Below are 21,738 nucleotides of genomic sequence, written 5' to 3'. Positions count from 1 at the left end.
AGCGGGGAAGAAGAGACCATGCCTGCTCTTCCTGCTGCTGGGACAACCCGGGTCATCGCCCCGGGGAACCCTGTAGCCCGTGCCACTGCCTGGCCGCCCCCTGCTGCTTCCTCCTCCCCGGCCTCCACGTGGCCTTGCTGATGGCTCCTTCTTCCAGGCAGGTCTCTGCCTTCTCGCCTGGTGCCTGCACGCGGTAGCCCCCTCACCAGAGCTGCTGGGTGAAGGAGGCACCAAGAACCCAAGGCTCGGGAGGAGGGTGGGGCTGGGAAGCTGCAGGGAAGCACAGGGCCAGGCCTGGTGGGCCCCAGGCCTGGCTCACTGGAGGGCAGGAGGGAGACTGTGGTGGACAGCTCGTGGGGCCAGGAGGTGACCTCCAAGTGGATTGTGGAAGGGTTTTTTTTTTCCTCTTTCTGCATTTTCCAGACATTTGGTAATGTGGATAGAATATTTCTGTCCTTCAAAAATATTTTAGTTAAGAAAAATAAGATGGAAGCTGTTGCACTTGGAAATGAGGAAGCCACTGGTGATAGAGGCGGGCGGGCGAGAGGATCGCTTCTGCGAATAGCAGCAGAAACACGGTGTGGATGCAGCTTGTGCTCCCCCAGGCCCTCCCCTGGGCTGTGTGGAGGGATCTGGGTGGAATGGGCCAGCGCCCAGTGGTCACCTGGCCGTGTCTCCCCACAGCCCGGAAGCAGGAGATCATTAAGACCACGGAGCAGCTCATCGAGGCTGTCAACAACGGTGACTTTGAGGCCTACGCGTGAGTCCCCGGGGCTGGGGGGGGGCTGTGCAGGACAAGGATGTGGGACCCTTGCGGGGGGCCTGCTCAGAGTCGGGGGTCCATGGGGCCCCTCCTCACTTGGATTTGGCCCCCAGGAAAATCTGTGACCCAGGGCTGACCTCATTTGAGCCTGAAGCACTGGGCAACCTGGTTGAAGGGATGGACTTCCACAGATTCTACTTCGAGAACCGTGAGTGAGGGAGCCCGGCTGGGCATGAGGGTGCGGTGCCCCCAGGAAAGTCTCTTGGCCCCTCCCAGGGACAGCATGGTGGCTGCCTATGGAAGCCCTGTCCCCTCTATGCCCAGGGTTGGCCAGCCACCCCTCCCCCACCGGATACCCAGCCCCCAGAATCCCACTCTTGGAGGGGCCCATGCTGCTCCCAGGAGAGCCGAGCCTCCCCAGTAAGGGGAGCTGAGAGAGGGAAAGGGTTAGGGTGGTGGGGTGGAAGGCGGGCACCAGGGGTAGCCACAGTAACCCGAGACCTCCCTCCACCTGCTGTCCACAGTGCTGGCCAAGAACAGCAAGCCGATCCACACGACCATCCTGAACCCGCACGTGCACGTCATCGGAGAGGACGCCGCCTGCATTGCTTACATCCGGCTCACGCAGTACATTGACGGGCAGGGCCGGCCCCGCACCAGCCAGTCTGAGGAGACCCGTGTGTGGCACCGCCGCGACGGCAAGTGGCAGAACGTGCACTTCCACTGCTCGGGCGCGCCTGTGGCCCCGCTGCAGTGAAGGTGAGTGCTCTGTGCTAAGTGACAGCCGGGGCAGAGGGGTGGCGGTGGTGTGAGTGTCTGCAGCCCGGGGAGGCAATGGGGAGCAGTGGGGCCTATGGCAGAGCCCATGCCTGGGAAGTCCATCCGCTTTCTTGGTGAGGCCACAGGAATGATGTCGAATTAGGGACCACAGCAGGCTGGGTGTGGCAGGCCTCCCCAGACGACTGGGGAGCTGATGAGGGCCTGAGCAGTCCACACTGGCCAGAGCTGGGTGGGTTGCAGGTGGATGGGCCCCAGGCAACACAATCCTGGGCACCATGCCCTGTTTGTGAGGACTGTTAGAACCCCAGATGGGAGTTCTCCAGGTGACGGGTGCAGCGGGCCCAGAGCCCAGAGCCCAGTTTTACAGGGATACTAGTAATTGGGTTGTGCACCTTGAACCCCTCTCCCGAGTGGGCCCTTTTCCGGACTTTAACCCTCTCTGCAGTGCCGCGTGGCAGACAGCAGAGCCTGGGGGTGGACGGGAGAGGGGGCTGCTGAGGAGCTGACCCACCCGCCCCATTTCAGAGCTGCGCCCTGGTTTCGCCGGACAGAGTTGGTGTTTGGAGCCCGACTGCCCTCGGGCACACGGCCTGCCTGTCGCATGTTTGTGTCTGCCTCGTTCCCTCCCCTGGTGCCTGTGTCTGCAGAAAAACAAGACCAGATGTGATTTGTTTAAAAACAAAACAAAACAAAACAAAAAAACAAGATGACGACGACAACCACAAAAAAATTGACATCAGATGAAATGAAAAAAAAAAAAAAAACTAAAGGAAGGAAAAAGCTGTAAAAATCACTGGCATTCGTGGGGCCGCTCCCCACCCAAGCTCCACGTGTGTCCGTCTGTGCTCCTGGCCTCTGGGGGACCAGCTGGGACATGAACTTGTCTGCCAGGCCCCTGTCGCGTGCTGAACGGTGTTAGTTTGTAGGTAACGCACACACCCCACACCTAAGGTGTCTGCATCCTCCCGCCAACGCATGGGCTCCACGTGGTGTGCTCGCTGGCTGTCGTGACTGTCAGCTGTCTCTTGGGAGGGGCTGTGGGGGCCCGCTGGGCTGCCTCCTTTCCCGCTAGTTGTGCCTGAGAGTTGCTGTTGTTCCTGCTTTCCCTTCCTTTCCTTTCATCCCCTGAAGGGCTAGGTGTGGGTTTTCCGTGCCCGGTATCCCCACACACCCAGCACGGACAACCCTTCGGCAGAGCCCAGGCCGGCCCCTCACCCCCTGGAGTATTGAGACCGGAGTCCCGTCCCCAAGGCCATCAGAGATGCCCCCACACACCCAGGACTCCAGCTCTGGTCCTTCTGGGGGAATAAAGTGCAAAGAGGGGCACAGCTTAGCTTCGGGCCTCTCGCCGAGCAAGAGACAGCACTGCTGGCTACAGCTCCAACACAGCCAGCTGTGGCAAGAGGACTCTGCCTGGGCTGGCCTCCCTCCTGTGTGAGGTGTCTGTCTCTTCTCTGCCAGCCAGCAGCAGATGCACTGGCAGCTCCCGACCCTGTTTCTGCCCCTTGGCCCTCCCCCAGCCTGTTCGGCTTCTCCGCGCCCCGCAAGGGGGAACAGACTTTTGACAAAGGACTGCGGGCCTTACTCAAGTCCCTGAGCCCCCAACTGAAGCTAGGAGGGGAGGCCAGGCTTTGTGTCTGGGCATATTTGTCTGCTGATGGAGTCTGGGAAAGCCTGGGGCTTGGGGTTTGGTCGGGTGGTACAGCAAGTGGCAGAGCGGGGTCAGAGGTGGTGGCTGCCCAGCTTCTGGGCTGAGATGAGGGTCTGTGCAGCGGTTTGCTGAAGTGGGAGTGCCTTTGGAATCTGGGCTGGGAGCAGAAGGGAGCAAAAGCTACAGTGGGAGCCAGCCTAGGGCACGTGGGAGGCGTGAGGGCAGTGCTGCCTGTGCAGTGTCAGGTGTGCGAGCACCTTGGTGGGCTGCAGTGCGTGTGAGAGCACCTTCTAGGTGGGCCAGGGATGCAGCTATGGAGATAAGGCGGGCTGGGGACAGAAACAGGTGGGCACAGGGCCCAGGACACCAGCGGATGGAGGGCAGGGTCCATCCCTGTGCTCCTCAGTGTCAGCTGCCTGGGTTTGAGGCGGTGGGTCCCCAGCCCCTTGTGATGGTGTGTACCATGGGGGAGCTCGGGGACAGGGCAAGCCCAAGCACGGTGGGGCTGCAGGGTGGGTCTGAAGCCAGGTTGGGTGGGAGTGGTCAGAAGCCCTGACTGCAGAGGGTCAGGGGCTCCTGCCCCAGTGCCTGCCCACCTTCAATTCACATCGTTTTCAACAAGGATTTTCTTTATCTTCCCCTACAAATCAAGCCAAGGGAGGGGCACAGAATGGGGAACAGGACACAGGATCCTAAACTCCAAGGGGACTGTCCACCGATGAACACTCAGAGTGGACACCATCTTCCGTCCACGCTGTGCCCAGGACAGCTGTCCCCATCCATGAACACAGGGTAAACATCTGCCGGGCTCCGCACCAGTGGCTCCCTGGGCCATGGGACAGCGGCAGGGCTCACCACGGACAGCGCGTGGCCCAGCGGCCGGCCACCCTGGCGTCCTGGGGCCTCCTTCCCTCCTCTCCCTCTCACCTTGTCACCTCCACGGAGCTGCCTGTCTGGGATAATTTGGGGATTTTTTTTCTGGGGGATAATTCTTTTGCATGACCCCTAAAGAGCAAGCCACACCGCTCTGCTAGCTAGGTGTCCACGGTGTGGTGGCGGCGGCCGCTGGCCAGCGCTGCCAGGGGTCGGCTGCCCACGGTGCTGGCTGGCCTCCCCTCCTCTCTCTTTTTGCTGAGTTTCATTGTCTTTTCTTTCTGAGCCTTGTAAGTGTACAAAAATTATTCTTATTTTGTTCTGTCTCGGGAAACTGCAAATAAAAGAAAAACAGGACAAACTGCTTCAAGTGCAGCTGGGTGCTTTAGCTGGAATCCTGCTGACCTCCTGCGCCAAAATATAGACTCAAGCCTGGTCCCTGGCCAAGACCCTACTTGGGCCCCTCCTCCAACAGAAGGTAGTGCTATGGAGCCCTGAGCTGGCCCTGACATTCCTGAGCTGCTCTAGGGTGAACAGCTCACCCCAGGTAGGGCACTAGTCATAGATCATAGCTCCACCAGCCGTCCCCACCTCTTCCTCTGGTCCTCTGAAGTCTTCTGGGCCCAGGGCTGTCCACCCTGGATGCTGGAACTGAAACTGGATCCCAGCCCCCAATGCCCCTGAACGCTCCATTCACCCTGTGGCTGCTAAAGGTGTGGCCGGGGCAGCCTCTGGGCAGGAAGGAGCCCCAGGACCAAGACCTCTGGCTGTCTGCTGTCTCCTTTCACCCCTGCTACATGTATTGGCTGTTCTGGACGCTGAGGACACACAGTGACCACAGAGCCAGGCTCCACCCCAGTGGATTATGCAGACAGACAGCACACAGGCCTGTGTGGATATCAGCCTCCGACACCAGACGTAGGCAAGGCGCAAGGTGATACAGTAGACAGCCATCATGGGGGCCAGGAGGCTCCAGCAGAGGCCATACAACCAGAATCCAGGACAGAGAGCTGGAATGGAGACAGGGAAGCCAGATGCTAGGCCAGATTGACCAGGTGCTATAGGCCTGTGGGCCAGGCCAGGCTTGGGGACTTCATCCTGGGTGTGAAGGAGACAGGCACCCCTCAGTCCTTCCCTCTGCATCTCCAGCCCAAGCTAAAAGCAAACCCTTAGGTTGGAGTAAGGAGTAACCCCCTGCCAAGTTTCTCCTGTCCTCAGGCTCCACCCACCACCCATGCTGCCTGGCCCCATAGGGCACACGCTCAGGCCCAGCCCGGGAAAGCAACTGCAACTGCCTGTGCTATGCTGGCCCTTCTCAGCCTCAACGCCCTCCTCCCTCCCCGATGCACCCTCATGGCCCCCGCTGGGCCCCCTGATGCACTCTCTTATCTCCATGGCAACCTGCTGAGAGTGTGGCCTTGCCCTTGGCTCCCCTCCACACCTGTGTCCCAGGCAGTGCCATGGTACTTTCCTGAAACAGAAGGATGGGCTTCAAAACAGTCCCAGACACTAAACACGCCTGCATTTTGGGTCCAAGTAACTTCTGACAAGACGAGTGCCCCTACACACTCTCGGTCCTATCCACTATGGGCAGGGAGCCTGAAGGATCCCCCAGAACTGGCTAAAGCCCTCAGTCTCCTCCTCCACCCTGAGCATCTGGTTAGACACCGTCATGTGGCAGAGTGGCCCTGGATGTCAGCTTCTTGCTCCCCATGGTCTGCACCTGGACAGGTGCTCTCAGGTGTGTGGGTGGCCAGGTGGCAGGTCCCAAATGCCAGTTGCAAAGAATCTAGGCCAGTGCCCATGAGTGCTGCAGTGTCTGTCCCCAACATGGTATCTAGGGCTCCACTCACCTATCAGCTGTAATCGGAGGAGGATTTCCAGGCCAGGCCTCCCCCAGGAAGGCTGCAGGCACTGCGGATCGTGCGCCCTCACATGCATTATTCCTGAGGCCTTTCTGCAGATGCCATCAGGGCAACAACTCTGATGAGGTTTTAGGGCACAGCACACAGGACTAAGCCACCCTGTACTGGGCCAAGCGCTACAGGCAAAAGGGACACCACTGATGAGCATTCCATTCATCATTTTTATTTTTACATTTTTTTGAGACGAAGCCTCACCCTGTCGCCCAGGCTGGAATGCAATGGTACTTGGCTCACTGCAACCTCTCCCTCCTGGGTTCAAGTGATTCTCCTGCCTCAGCCTCCCGAGTAGCTGAGATTATAGGTGCCTGCCACCATGCCTGGCTAATTTTTGTATTTTAGTAGACATGGGGTTTCACCATGTTGGTCAGGCTGTTCTCAAACTCCTGACTTCAAATGATCTGCCCACCTCGGCCTCCCAAAGTGCTGGGATTACAGGCGTGAGCCACCATGCCCAGCCCATTCATCACTTTTAAATAGCACCCTCTGAACAAAGCTCCCTGGGCCTCGTGACCCCAAGGGTTACTCCATCCCACCCTACCCAGGTCTGGCAGGTCCTCAGAACAGGAAAAGCTGAGCACTGCTCAAGGCTGCTTGCTGGGCCAGACAGAGGTCTCTGCCTTCCAGGCTCACAAGTACAGGCTGAAAGCAGCCTTGGGCCCATCTCCCTGGGAGGCTGCAGAGGCTTCAGAGGGCTCCCTGAACTCAAAACCTGATGCAAGACTTGAATTTGACTTACCCCTGGCTCACCTCCCAACCTGCAGGGGTCAGCTTTGGCTCTTCCAGGAAGCAGGAAGCTTCCAGGCACCCTATGGAGCCCCCTCTGCTCCTGAAAAGTTGCCACCTGTGCTTGGTGGGATGCCAGGTGGTCTCAGATTGACCCTGGGGTCAGCTCAGTGGTGAGGGACAGGAAGCCTACGGCAGGATCAGGATGTAGCCATGAGGCAACTTTCCCAGGGCGGGTCTCCTGGTTGCAGCTAAGACCAGGCAACAGGATTCAGCAATGATAGGGCTGCTTCTACTCCAGGGCTCCCTCATCTGGTTAACAGCAAAAAAGAAAATACAGTTCCTGCTAGCAACGTCTAGAGAAAGGAGGCGAAGGAGTCGGGCCTGCACCTATCACTCCTGGACAGGGGCCAGCCAGGATAACTTGGATCCTTGCGTGCAGCAGGCACGCAGGCATACAGTACGAGGCCGCTCTCTCCCCGCTCTCTCCCCGGGGCTGGTGAGGAAAGGGTTCCCCTGAAGCACAAAGAAAGCACAGGACTACTGTGGAATTTCAAGACAACTTTATCCAGACAGGCACCTCTCAAACAGAACACAGGGAAGTTAGGCAGCAGTTCCTAAAATACAGTCTTGCCAAGTGATTTACAACAGAACACAAAAGGAGCAGGGGATCTGTGGGCGGGGCCAGGCTGGGCCCTCTATCTCACATGGCCTGAGTCAAGCCAGCCTGCCCTGCTTGGCAGGGGCTGACCTGCAAGTGGAGATCTCACTTCCTCTTACCCCAAATTCATACCTCCATTTTCCCCGCCCCCATCTCTCCCCAGGGTCCTCAAGTGGGGAGGGAGAGGTAGCATCCCTCAGATCCAGGCCCACTCCACTCCGTCTCTGGCACCAGTGGGCAGGCTGGGTCTGGGCCTCAAGGGGCCCTCGGCTTAGGGTGTCTATGGCAGTAGGAAAATGGCATGGACAGGCTCTTCAGGGGTAGGTCAAAGTCCTCTGGCCAGCAGTACCCAGAGAAAATGGGCAGCAGCAGGTAAACCATCCAGGAGGTGGGGTCCTCTGAATCCATGGCAGACACCACCCTCCTGCCCAGTCCCTGCCCACACTGGGGGTCAGGACCACTGAGACGCTGGTCAAGACAGTGGGTGCTCTCAGCAGTGTGGCAAGCTCAGAGCAGGGCTCCCAAGGACCATACCACACTGGTTCAAAATTCTTAGATGACACCATCCCAGCAGGAGCTTTCATGGGGGCTGGATCCCAGGGGTGCATCCTGAGCACAGGTGGGCAGCCTGGAACATAACACTAGGACCCAAGGGATCCAGAACATCCTGGGCCCATCTCCTGGGCTGCTCCAGTCTGTTTCCATGACTTGGGCCGTGAGTGGGCCTCCTGCCAGGTGGCAGGGCACAGCTTAGACCAACCCCTTGGCCTCCATCCCCCATGCAGCTGCCTCTGACCAAGAAGGAACTAGCAAGTCTATGCTGGCCAGACCACAGGTGGGGTGCTGGGAGTCCTCAGGTTGGCTGGCACCCACTCCTGGTGCCCATGGGAGAGACCCACTTGTTCAGATGCATAGGCCTCAGGCGGTTCAAGGCAGTCTTGCAGCCAGAGAGGCAAATAAAAACCAGTTTTGAGAGACCACAGCACCTGCTGCTTTGATCGTGATGTTCAAGGCAAGTTGCAAGTCAAGGCAAGTGTCCCAGAGGCTCTGGGCAGCTGAGTGCACCTGTGTTTGATCTTCCCTGGATGACGGACACTCCCGGCTGACCATCCAAACACCAGGAGAACATCCCCCTTTCTGGGCTCAGTTCCTAGTCTACTTGCTGGTACGACCTCAACCCACACACTCCCCGCTCACAATGCAGCTCCTTCTAAACCCTCCCACAAGCCACCTTTGTGGGACTTGGAAGCTGCTTAAGATGGGCCCTGCCCTCCATGGGAAGCCAATCTTAGCAGAAAGGTAAGCTAAACAACAGTCTCAGAATCTGAGACCCACTGACTGTTCCCCCAGCCCCAGGCCTTGGGCCTGAAGTGGGGGCCTGCCTGTGGCCACTGTGGTGGGTTCACTCCCACGCCCAACAGTGGCCCCAGGAGAGGCTTTCCCAAGAGTCTTCAAACTCCACCCACCCCAGCCCCAGCATCAGGGACTCCCCACCCCCCCACTGGAGTGTTAATATCATTAATGTACAAATAAAATCCAAAGATATACCAAAGATCGAGAAACAGCTGGCTCTGACCTCCCTCCCAGAGAGCCTTCCCAGGGTTAGCTGAAAAAGAGCCCTTTGGCATCTACAGAAGCCAGTTGGAGTTTATGGTTTCATTTGCCCAAAAATACACCTTTGGGGACCTCAAATTCTTTCCAAGAATCACTACCACACATATGAATTTGAACATTCACCACCCTTCCACCATCCTTTTCTCCCAGGAACTTCAAAATAAAAATGGCCAGTCTGCCGTCACTCTGGCTCCTCGTCTATGGCTGTCTCTTCTTTTCCAGGGGCTGCAGTTCTGATGTGAATGATGGTGCCGTTCCAGCGCTGGGCCTCTGGCAGGCTGCATCACATGATGGCACAGCATGAGTTTTGTTTCCGGGCCTTGGAAAAAAAACAAAGAGTAACTGAGAAGGAGGACTGAGGAAGTCAAGAAAGCCCCAGTCCTGGCAGTGGTAGAGAGAGCTCCACAGGACACAGCCAGCCAGATGAACTAGCACTGGAACGGGGTGGGGGAGGCCTCGAGGGAAGCTGTCCACAAGCGATTCCCACCACCAAGCACAAGGCAGGCCCGTTTCCAAAACTAGTCTGGGATCCTTTTTTCCCTTCTTTTCTCACACCCCATTAATGCTATCAAAAAGTGAGTAAAATTCCCACAGTTAGGCCGGGTGCAAGCAAAGGACCAATAATACAAATGGGACTGGCAGAATATCTTAACTTTGCCCTACTCTTGTCTTCAAACAATGCTATCTGACCACCACGGTGGTGTTTCTTCCTAGAAGATGGTCCTGAGAACAACAGATGTGGTTCCCACTTGGGATGTGGTTTGTGGGGACTACTGTTGCCACCTTCTCTCTTGCTTTCTGGTCACAGACTATCTTCCTAATCCCACCTAGCCATCTCCCTCCAATGTGCACATGAAAACAAATGTGTGTGGACAGACCAAGTAAATGTGTCCCTATGACCATCCAACCATGGGCCATCTCCACACAGGAAGACATGAGCACTGACCTGAGAAAGCGGCAGTCAGCAGCACCCATACTTGTCAATGAAATATTTCTGTCAAAGGGAAATTAACTAAAAGCTTAAGAACCTCTTCAGGAAGGCTGAACTGCTTGAATCCTGAAGACTTATGTCTAACTACTCAGCAGAAAGAGGAATAAGATTCAATAGTATATCTCTGGTGATCAGAACTTGAACCAGCCTTCCTGGACTGGGGGTAGGAGTTCAGAAATAAGCCAGAGCAGCAGAGGGCAGATCAGAGGCAGGGGTGGAACAAGGCCTCGGCCTGCATTGACTCCATCAGCGCCCAAGTGAACTGCCTCCAACTACCTGAGTCTGAGGCGCTCGCCTTAGGCTCTCGTTGCACAAGGAATGAAATCCCCATCCACCATGATTCAATAGTCTAAGAAAGAACTGTTCATAGTAGAGAGTGCCAGAAGCAGCAAGCTGCAACTGCTCTCTGGAGAGAACACCCAGGAGGCAGCAGGTGCTGGGTACTCACAGTTTTATAGAAGGCTTTAGACTGCGTTCCCAGCACCTCGGATTTGGACACCAAGTCATCTAGCTTCTCACCTCGCTCTAACAGAGACTCCATGGTGTTGTGCTAGACAAAAGAGAGAAGAGAACCCAGCTCTGTTCAGTACATGCCCTGACATGAGCCCCTCGTATTTCAGTCATGAGGGAAAGCGCCTAACCTGGGTTCCACTCCCACACACACAAACTTCACCTCTAGGTGTCAAGACTCGGTCCAAGAATAGTTACTGTCCAAGTGGATGGAACAGAACCTGGTGACATTCCCGTGAAATCTAGAAGATCTAACTGGAATGTAGCAGACTTCCCAAAAAGCTGTCCCTAGCACAGGCTTGTGTGTGCGTGCGCACGTGTGTGTGTGCATGGGGCTTTGGAAAAAGAGTAGCTGGCACTATATGACTGTACTGGGTTGGAGAGTGACCCGCACCACCTCCCCATCCCAACTGTGCCCCAGAAATTAACATCCCCAGAATCTCTGAATGTGACCTTATTTAGAAATAGGGTCTTGGCGGATGTAACTAGTTAGGAAGAGGTAATACTGGATTAGGGTTGCATCTAATTCCATGACTGATGTCCTGGTAAGAAACGGAAACACACACAGAGAAGGTCACGTGACGGCAGAGGCAGAGTCTGGAATGATGCACCTCTAATCCAAGGAACGCCAAGGATGGCCAGTAGCCACCAGAGGCTGGAGAGAGGCCTGTGACAGACTCTCCCTCAGAGCCCCAAAAGACACCAGCCAGGCCCACAGGGCTACTTGTTAATAGCAAATATCTGAGGGTATCTGTTGACAGCAGCCACAGGAAACAAAGGTGGTGGGAAATGGCTACTGAGCACTTCGTGTGAGGTGAGTCCAAACTGAGCAGCGCTCTGAGTGCAGACACACCAGACTTCAGATACAAACTCACGCATGCCTCATTAATAAGTTTTATACTGAAAAAAATGGTAAATTTTATACTGATTACATGTTGGAAAAATTGTATTTGGATATATTGGGTTAAGTAAAATATATAATTAAATTAAATTCTACTTATTTTCCTTTTATCATTTCAAAATATGGCTCCTAGAAAATTCTAAGTTACATACATGCCTCGAATGTATACCGGACAACACTATGACAGAACATGGCCTGCCTTCTAAACGGGCTATGTCCTAAATGTCATCACTACAAACTGACTTAGGAAATGAAAACGCTGACCCCATGGGAAGGGGTCTAGAGATGGAGGCCTCACAAGAGCCAGCAGCTCTGTCACCAGGGCCCTCAGGAAGCAGCAGCTCACTTCTCTCCCCAGATGGCCACTGCAGCAGCTGGATGCACACATGAAGCGCCACAGAACGAGGAGCCAGCAAGAATGTCCTTCATCCCTACACACAGCTGAGCAACTCAAATTTTTAACACAAAAAGTTAACTGATTCAGATATGCACACCAATCATCTAGATTTACAACTGCAGCTAGATAAGGCTGTGCGAATAGGACTCATCCACACACCACCGTGGGGAGAGGAGAAACAGCAGGTGTCCCAGGTGTCATGGTACTCAGACTAGGACTTGAGCAACAGAAGAGACGGCTTGAGGAGAAAACGGAGAAATGCCACCCAGGTGGTAAAAAAGCTCACAAGGTTTCAAAAGACACAGATACCATGAGACTTTCACGTCTATTATTCATTCCAAAGCCACGTTATTTGGAGTGCGGTCAGCAGACATGTGTTTGAAGCCCCTGGGATGCTTTTTATACAATACAGATTCCCAGGCTCCACCCCAGGCCAACAACCCCAACCCCAGGAGACACTGATGTACACACTAAAGCCATGCCTGTGTAAATGGTAAAGCTTTGTATTTGGGCTTCAATCCACTCCAGGTATCTATCAACTGCTGAGCACGGTATAAACTAGGCACTGCGTCATGAGTAGGATGGAAAGATGTCCCAGGGCTCATACGCTGGTCAGGGAGACATGTAAACAAGCAGTAACAAAACTGACATCTGACCAGAAAGGCCCAACCTTCAGTTGTCTGTGTGTGAGCTGGGCAGGAAAGGGTATAAGAGAGAACAGGGTGCAGTCAGGAGACTGTGAGTTAGGGAGTTTGCACTTTATCCTGGGGTGGATCTGAGAGCTGCTGTGCAGATCAATGACTACTATCTGGTAGACAGACTGGAGGTGAGCAGGAAGCAAGGGGACCTCTTAGAGGCAAAGGCCGTAAGAGCCAACCCTGAGAAAAGCAGATGGCTGCTTACCTTCCACTTGTATGCAAAAACTAAAAAAAAAAAAAACAAGGGAGTTGAAGCAGCAGTTACAAATCAAGAGATTTCAGCTCAAAATGCAGGGTTCCGGCTCTTTTCAAATGGGCCTATGTGACAACCCTGGGCCTGTATTCCAGAAACTGCCCTGTGGTCAGTGTACTGTGGTTCAATCTGTTCACCTTCAATGCAAACCCTGCAAGGGGAGGCACCTGACACCCTAACAAAGCCACCAGGGTGGGAATCCAGGTCTTCAGAGGCCAAACCCTAGGAACCCAGTAAATGCCAAGACAGGCAGTAGCCATGGGGAAGGGAGACTTGAGGGTTCCAATGGTTCCCAGCTTGGTTCCCTAGAAACAATGGGTGCCATTAACCAGGACAAGGGTATAGGAGAGAGTCTGATGCCCGTGGTGAGGGAAGGGGTGGGCAGTCCCACTTCCTGGAGAGTGCCGTAGTTACTATTCTATTAAAACGAGGATGGATGTGTGCATGCCTGGCCAGTGGCAAATCGCACCCCCACCTCAGTTCTTGGGCTTGCTCTCCAGCTTCCTGCTTACCAGAATGATTTTGGTCTCGTCTAGTTCGGCCTGCACTTTAGTCATGGGATCAGCTTCTCGTGGGTTCTAGGAAACAGTGAAAAATAATACAGTCAGGACTAAAGTGGCTACCTGGAAACAAAGCCCAAAACCGAGGAAGCTGGACAAGCTTTCATAGGTTAAAAACCACAGCCTGGACTGGGCACAGTGGCTCGCGCCTGTAATCCCAGCACTTTGGGAGGCTGAGGCGGGTGGATCACCTGAGGTCAAGAGTTCAAGACCAGCCTGAACAACATGGTGAAACCCTGTCTCTACTAAAAATACAAAAATTAGCCGGGCATGGTGGCACATGCCTGTAATCCCAGCTACTTGGGAGGGTGAGGCAGGAGAATAGTTTGAACCTAGGAGGCGGAGGTTACAGTGAGCCGAGATTGCGCCATTGCACTCCAACCTAGGAAACAGAGTGAGATTCCATCCCAAAAAAAAAAAAAAAAAAAAACCCACAGCCTGTTTAACATGTAACAGAAACCCAAAGCCTGCCTACAGCTTGGGTTCCCAGGTCTGAAGGTGGATTCTCTGTTTTTCAAACAGAAGGCTTGAGAGAGAACACCAGCATCAGAAGCTGTCAGAAGCAACCAGACCAGAACTATCAGGGCAGTTGGCTTTTTCAGTTTCACATGGATTCTGGGCCACATGGTGTCTGCATGAAGCTTCCTTTAACCCTACCTGGTATCTACTGAGGTGACCATCCAGGGCTGGGTAATGGACTGTAGCAGGGGATCCTACTGGCCAGTCTATCCTGTCAACTTGCTTGGAGAATTCATCTAGTACCTGCAAGACAAAGGAGCCTCAACAAGCCTCCCACTTTGCACTCACCAGTAGTCTCAACAACAGGGCTTCACCCTTGAGCACCTCACCCTGAATGAGGCTCCTTGGCCCCCAGAGCCCAGGAAGGAGGAAGGAGGGGGACATATAATGGCAACAGAGAAAATGTAGGCTAAAGTTATTTCCAAATTTTTATCATTAAAATGTATCCTAAATATTCTGAGAATCAAAAGTATGCCCAGCCTGAGATGAACCTCACCTGGTGAGTAATAAAGGTATTTGAATTTTAAACTACAGATTTCCAGAAAAAAAGGGCACTGGCCCTCTAATTTTCCAAAGCAATTTTTTTTAAAAGAGAATTAGGTCCCCTGGATTTAAGAAACCACCAGATTCCATGTGTTTGGAGGTATTTTGGTGCTCTGGGGTATAGGATGAAGCCTCTGACTTCAAAGAGTTTATATTAGTAATTAGCACTGTACACACAAAAAATTAAAGAATGCTTAGGTGCTAAGCTCTGTGGTGCAACTGACTGACATCAAGGTAGAGGGATGCAGCAACTGCAGGAGGCAATGTGGAGAGTGAGGGCATTCAAGAGGGAGACTCCTTGAGCAGAAGCACAGGGGGCGAGAACAGGAGGCACAGCTGTCTCCAAGGGTCCCATCCCAGAGATGCTGTGACTCAGGGGCCTAGACCCCGGTCACATGAGGGACAGCACCGAGGAGGAAACCCATGCAGGGAGGCCAAATTGTCTCTTGGGTTGCAGGGAAGGGGGCTGAAAAACGTGTTGACTTTGGACACATCATTTCATCCCTTACGCCTCAGACGCTGCCATCACCCCTCGTCCCAGTCCATAAATATGCCCATTCATCATCCAAGTCCAGTAGAGGCAAATCAAAAACTCACCTTCTCCAGCAAGGTAAAGGCCACCCGGGATGGGTATTCATTGTCAGCAATGACCACACCTGCAAGACTATCATTCCGGACATAGACATGGCACAGATAGTCTAAGGAGACAAGAGATCAGACACATGGATACTGACATGAGGGCTTCAGACTTCTTTTAATCCCCCCAAATCAAAGCATCACAATGTTAGGCCAAATGAAGTCACTCTGAAGCTCAATAGCTCTGGGCAAGTCTCATGGAGAGGCTTAGCAGCACAGTCAAATGGGCCACACAGAGGAGCTTGGCCCAACACCTGCTTTAGGACCAGTAAATACCCAGAGGCCCAGTATGCAAAGCCAGGGCTTAAAAGGAACAGCCAGCATTGCAGAAAACACACCCTAGACAACATGTCCCCAGGAGCATTTCCAAGTGTCTTCCTTGAGCTCAGGTCAGGCCAAGCTATATCTTGGGGATTCACAGCCCTTGGGGCTCTGTGCTGCTCCCAAACTTAGGGAACCCTGGACAAGCCAAGAGGCCTCTGCTTTCTTAAAAAATCCTTTCAGAGCAGCCGAAAGACAGGAAATTACCACCCAAGACCTCAGTCTTCCATATTATAGCAGCCTGCTGGGTTTGCTCCACTCTGGTGGGTGACTGGGAGTAAGGGGGTTAGTCTAGAAAAAGATTAGCCACTGCCAGCTAAGGCCTCCAGTGCACTGTGCTAAAATCCTTATATGATTGAAAGGTATAGTTGTATAGGTCTTCCACAAAATATTCACAATCCACAGGATTGTTCATTTTCATCACTTTGAAAGGATTCAGAGTTGATACAGCTAACCATATCCCCAAGGAAAGAGAAATGTAAGGATTACAGCTTACGAATAAGAACCTTCTTGTCCTTAAAGATCTGACCCAGAAGATTCCAATGCTAAACAACAGAAAAACAAATAAAAGAGGAGGGAATGATGGTGAGCCCCAGAAATCAGAAAAGAGCAGAGATAAATAAGAACAAGAATGAGGAGGAGGAAGAGGACAGGGGATTGTCACCAATGCTCTCCAGATTTTGTATACCATCCCCAATTAAGATTCAAACATGGGGTCAAGGTGCATACCCTCCAAAGAAACTGAGAACCTGGTCAATGGGGGAATCGTCTTTAAGTAACAAATGTGGGAAGAGCAGACACAGTTTGAAGGAGAACAGAGCAAGAACACTGAATATTTCACTTCTGTGATGTTAACAGCACAGAGATCCCATATAAAGTGTATATATTCAATCCTGCCTGTATCATAACTGACATTTATATAATCAATTCAGTAACTCTATGTCACGTGACTTGAGGTTAGCATATGTGTGAGATGATCTTTGTCTCCACCTAATGAAACTCACGTAACTCTTTCCTGATCTGTCTGTATAACATACACATCTAAATAAATGCCTAAACCTGAATTATTAGACAGAAAAAATAGTTTTTTCAGATTCCTGGTCAAAAAATCTATGATGCACAGAATGCATATAGTACCTCAACAGTGCTAGGTGGAAATTCTTTTTTGAGGGGTCTGCAACTCTGGAGAGGATAGGGAAGAATACGATGTGAAGGCTGCTTACTGCTCCAAAAGAGTCAGACTCTAATCTTTTTCTTTTTTTTTTTTTTTTTTTGAGACGGAGTCTCGCTCTGTCGCCCAGGCTGGAGTGCAGTGGCCGGATCTCAGCTCGCTGCAAGCTCCGCCTCCCGGGTTTACGCCATTCTCCTGCCTCAGCCTCCCGAGTAGCTGGGACTACAGGCGCCCGCCACCTCGCCCGGCTAGTTTTTTGTATTTTTTTAGTAGAGACGGGGTTTCACCGTGTTAGCCAGGATGATCTCGATCTCCTGACCTCGTGATCCACCCATCTCGGCCTCCCAAAGTGCTGGGATTACAGGCTTGAGCCACCGCGCCCGGCCGACCCGAATCTTAAATGAGTCTAAGTTTGAGGGCAATTTTATCTGGGAAGCTCAGACTTCAACAGTGGGCACAGAATTCTGCATAAATAGGAAAAGGAAGAAGGGGGAAAGAGAGAACAAGCTAGAGGAGGAGTGGGGTCCCAGTAGAAAGGAGAGAGCTGGGTGCTGTGTGAGGTGAGGCATGGCAGCCAGGCCAGCACACGCACAGAAGTTGGAGGGTCTTCTTACCTTGTTCTTTGACAGAAGCTCTAGTGCCTTTTGATGAGCGCTCCACAATCAGTTGACTCGTGAAGGTCATGAATTCCTGAACGCTAAGAAACACAAAATGTATTTATTGCCTACTTCTTATCACCTTGTCCTCAACACAGTGGAAAGTGACCTCTGGGCTTATACATTAAGTAGACATTGCTTCTTGGTTTCATTCCTTTCCCTCCCACCCCTAGTAACAAATACTCTATAAATGAGCACAATTACTGATAATTATGAATCATCATCACCATGAAAGCTACATCTGTTTGCTACCTAGCTCACCAAAACAGGTGAATTTTCTGGGGGTTTTTCCATAGGATACAGTCAATTTTACATTTTGGTCAGAGTATAATTGGGGATGCAATGGAAAAACAAGAGGTAGGTCCTGCTCTCAAGGTCCCAATAACTTCCAAGAAGCAGGACAAATAAGAACTGCACTAGAAAAATAGTAGTGCAAAAACTGTCAGGCAAAAATGCACAACCATTTATGGCTGTGTCCACAGGACAGACCCTTGCAATGCCACATACGCCCATAGTGAATGCTAGCTCAGGTCTGCTGGGGTTCGTCCACGGACCGAGCGCAAGGCACTCTGGATGGAATAAAAGCAAACTGCTTAACCAAGACAAAAAAGTGGGAAATCGCTCAGACAAAGAGTGAAGGGAGAAGTTCCATCATGGGCTCAACAGAGATCTATCCAGAACAGAACAGTCATAGGAGATGGTACAGCCAGAGGAACAGGTGCTGACAAGGAGTCTCCAATTGGGGATGTGATATAAAGGGCAGCCAGGGCCATCAGAGCAAGGTGCTCAAACACCAGTCTGCAGCAGGCTCCAGCACAGACATATAGGTAACTGAAGGCCTGACTCTGGGCCGTGTGCTGTGCCTCCACAATAAAAAAATCAAGATTTGTGCAACAGTTAAACGAGGTAATACGTGTAAAGCACTTGCAATAATGCCTGCACACATAGTATCACCTGTTAATATCTTGAGGGACTGAAGTGATCAAAATAACCCCTCAGAAAAGAAGGCCTCAGACAAGGAAGGCTTTGCAGTAAACCTAAAGAGATAGCACTTGAGGTAGGGTTATAAAGAGACAAAGGAAGAACTGCATTGTGACAGCATGTATACAAAGGCCAAAAAAGCTGGGAAACTACTTTTTCAAGTTTGGGATCTGGTAATTATGGGGCACGAAGGACATAAGTAAGGAGGCCTTATAAGAAAATGAGCTCAGGCCGGACGCGGTGGCTCAAGCCTGTAATCCCAGCACTTTGGGAGGCAGAGGCAGGTGGATCAACGGAGGTCGTCAGGAGTTCGAGACCAGCCTAGCTAACATGCTGAAACCCCATCTCTACTAAAAATACAAAAATTAGCTGGGCGTGGTGTTGCGCACTTGTAATCCCAGCTACTTGGGAGGCTGAGGCAGGAGAATTGCTTGAACCCAGAAGGCGGAGGTTGCAGTGAGCTGAGATTGTGCCACTGCATTCCAGTCTGGGTGACAGAGCGAGACTCCGTCAAAAAAAAAAAAAAAAAAAAAAAAAAAATCAGCTGAAACGTGTTGTTTTAAGACATATTAGTAGAGATGTCCCTTTAGTGTTGTAGCTGTTAGTCATTGGAAACTAGTGTGGGTATCCCAAGCAGGTGAGGTATAAGTCCTACAAGTGAAATCTCTGAGAATCTTAAGTGCTAATGGGAAGGAACAAGGAAAAAGAATCAGAGCCAAGTTGGTACCAAAAGTTCCATCTGAGAAAAGCAACAACACAGAGCAGTGAATGTAGGCCATGGTAAAGACTGCAAGGACCAAGAACTCCAAGAAGGAGCTAAAAGATGATGCAGCAATTCCGCTTCTGGGTAAATACCAAAAAAATACAAGCAGGTTCTTGAAGAGATATTTGTACATCCATGTTCATAGCAGTGTCATTCACAATGGCTGAAATGTGGAAGCAACCCAGGTGTCCACTGACAGATGAACAGATAAGCAAAATGTGCTAAATACACACAATGGATTATTCAGCCTTAGAATAGGAAGAAATTCTGATACGTGCAACAAGATGCATGAGCCTTGAGGACATTACGCTACGTGAAATAAGCCAGACACACAAAAACTATATGATTCCATTTATCTAAGGTCGCCAGAAAAGTCAAAATCACAGAGACAAATTAGAAAGGTGGTTGCCATGTGCTGGGGTAGAAGGGAATGGGGAGTTGGTGTTTGGTAAAAGTTTGATAACCGGAGTTCTGGAGAGGAGTGACAGTGATGGCTGCACAACACTATCCATCTATTTCGTATCACTGCACTCACTACACGCTTAAAGACAGTGAAGATAAATTTTGTGTGCCATTTTACCACAATTAAGAATTTTTTAAAAAAGAACTCAAAGGAGCATAAAGTTTCAACAAAATAACAATTTTTTTTTTTTTATATCCAGCAAGTCCTTGACAAAGAACTCTCATCAAGAACCAGCTGCACTGAAGCAGGGAAAACAGAATCCAAACGGCAGATTCCATCGGACTTTGAGACAAGATGATCATAGACACCGATCAGGTAGGGTCCTTCTTCTTTTATGCCTGAGTCACCCCACTCCCTCCCACGAATGGTCTGGAAATGTCTGTGTTACTTCTAACACGTTCCAGCAATTAAAGCACCCCCAGAAACAAGTAAAAACCTGTAAGCCCTACAGATCCCATGCTTCCTTTGAATCTTCAGTGTGGAATCCTTTTGTACTACTAGTGTCCGACTAAAATGCGTTAAACCTGGCTTTTAGTTCTAGCTGGTTGTGATATAACCTCTTGGTACCTCAGTGACTTCACCCATTAAAAACAAACAAACAAAAAGCATATCAGTATCTCTCATACTGAATTGTTCGGAAGCCCAGCTAGAAAATCAAAATATGGCTCTCAAGATGCGGCACCCAGGCTCCCAGAGTCAGAATCACTGGGTGGGAGGTGTTGGTCTAAAATATAAATTTCGAGGCCTCAATCTACTAATTCAGAACATCTTGGCATGAAGCTTGGAAACCTACACTATTTCACAGTCCCCTTAAAAATTTTACACGACAGAAATTTGAAAAACACTCAATAGAGAACTATGTTCTAGAATGGTATAAGCTCTTTAAGAGAGAATGTTGGATGGTTCCTCAAAGGTACAGTCCACGGCCAGATTCCACTATAGGAGACCAAGCCCGTACCGCAGACCCCGGGCCCTCCCCGCCCCGCCCCTGACCCCAGCCTTCTCGGACCCAGGGCACTCGGCCACCCTGCCCTGCCCCTACCCTCCGGCCTCCTTGACCCTCCCCTGATTCCTCCCCCAACCCCAGGCCCACTCCGACTCGGACCCCCACCCCAGTCCTCTCCGCCCGACCGCCACGGCCGATCAGCCTGTGCCGCTCACCTGGATCTCTGGAAAAAGCTGAAGGAAGACACATCGTACGCGGCTTTGAGCAGCACCACCTTGGCCTCGCCTTTGTAGAGGACGCTGAGGCTGTACAGTTTCATGGCTCCACGCCCTCAGGCCGCCCGCCTGCCCAGCCGCGGGACCCGCTCTCAGGGAGCAGCGCGGCCGCCGCCCCTCGAGACCGCCGCCGCCTACCGGCCTCTCAGCAGCCCGCTGCTGACGGGGCCACCGCCGGCTTCCTCCTCCCGGCTCTCAACCCACTTCCGGATCCGGTCAGCCTGGTTGTGGGTTCTCATACCCCGGATGCAGAAATGTGCGGCCGGAAGTACAATGCCACGAGGGGCGGGGCTCCACGCCTCGCGTGAGCCTGGTCCCTCCCTGCTCGCCAGGTGAAGTCAGGCGCTCAGCGGGACACTGTATTGTCCTGTGCTGGGTGGTGCTGGGCCTCCCAGAGCGGCCTGAACCCTTCTTTTTGCTTGCGTTGTTGAAAGAAGGCAAGTCTACGGATAGGAATGAGTGAGGCACAGTTCCCTGAGGATGCCATAATTTACCCGTTTCTTGTGTATTAAGTGACATCACGTGTTACCAAACTAAACCGGCTGCATTTGCCTGCGCACAACGTAAAACCAAACACCCAAGCATTGGATTTTTGTAGCAAGAAAGATGTATTGCCAAGTAGCCTTGCAAGGAAACAGAAGATGGGCTCAAGTCTGTCTCCCAATACTTGCTTCACAGCAGTATATTTAAGGGAGAGATTTTGGAATTGGAGTTTCGGGCTGGACAGTGATTGGCTGAAACGAAGAAGCGTTTAGAAAATCTCTTGGCCATGAGCTGTTGTTTCTTCATGCTGCTTCAAGGATCACATGCAGATTCAGGAGTTGGTTTAAAACAAGCTCTGGAAATCCGGGCTGTGACATCAAAGGGCCGCTCCTCTAGTAAGACTATTTTGTCTATAAGTAAGACTAGTAAGACTAGTAAGTCTATTTTGCACAGGCTCCAGTCAGCCATATTGGTTCCAACCTGTTTCAGGAAGTTGTATAAGCAGAGGGGATTATAGCAAACTGTTTCCTTATCGGCTGTCCTCTAGAAAAGCTCAAGATTTCTGTTAGTTACTAGTTTCTTTAACCTTGTCGGGCACAGTTTCACATGTAATCAGAAAGGAACTTGGTCTTTGGAAGTTGTCAGTAAGGTCACAAAATTGTGATGCTAGAAGCAGCTGCA

At 51.8% G+C, this 21,738-nt stretch overlaps 2 protein-coding genes across 10 annotated transcripts in view; one reads left to right on the top strand and one right to left on the bottom strand.

Moving 5' to 3' along the window:
• CAMK2B (calcium/calmodulin dependent protein kinase II beta) overlaps nt 1–4,432 on the top strand; it is a 108,687-nt gene extending 104,255 nt beyond the window's left edge. For 7 of the 9 annotated variants that reach the window (XM_023226339.1, XM_023226341.2, XM_023226344.2 and 4 more), the window contains 4 exons: nt 685–760; nt 877–971; nt 1,288–1,522; nt 2,069–2,216. In XM_023226339.1, coding sequence (XP_023082107.1) covers nt 685–760; nt 877–971; nt 1,288–1,520 — 404 coding nt within the window. In that variant the 3' untranslated portion in view covers nt 1,521–1,522; nt 2,069–2,216. Of the gene's footprint in view, nt 1–684; nt 761–876; nt 972–1,287; nt 1,523–2,068; nt 2,308–3,846 lie in introns of those variants that run through there. The other 2 variants (XM_023226338.2, XM_023226342.3) reach the window with 2 other exon arrangements.
• Nucleotides 4,433–7,264: 2,832 nt separating this feature from the next.
• On the bottom strand, nt 7,265–20,830 carry YKT6 (YKT6 v-SNARE homolog). Its single transcript, XM_023226335.1, has 7 exons — nt 20,515–20,830; nt 17,105–17,187; nt 14,960–15,060; nt 13,958–14,062; nt 13,253–13,318; nt 10,430–10,531; nt 7,265–9,309 (listed from the first exon to the last, which is right to left on the bottom strand). Exons 1-7 carry the CDS (start codon nt 20,616–20,618, stop codon nt 9,274–9,276), a joined length of 597 nt encoding a protein of 198 aa, XP_023082103.1. The 5' UTR covers nt 20,619–20,830; the 3' UTR covers nt 7,265–9,273.
• Nucleotides 20,831–21,738: the final 908 nt, after the last annotated feature.

This window comes from Piliocolobus tephrosceles, chromosome 8 (genome assembly GCF_002776525.5).
Source record: "Piliocolobus tephrosceles isolate RC106 chromosome 8, ASM277652v3, whole genome shotgun sequence".
Lineage (NCBI taxonomy): Eukaryota > Metazoa > Chordata > Mammalia > Primates > Cercopithecidae > Piliocolobus > Piliocolobus tephrosceles.
This window is presented reverse-complemented; position numbering and strand designations above follow the sequence as displayed.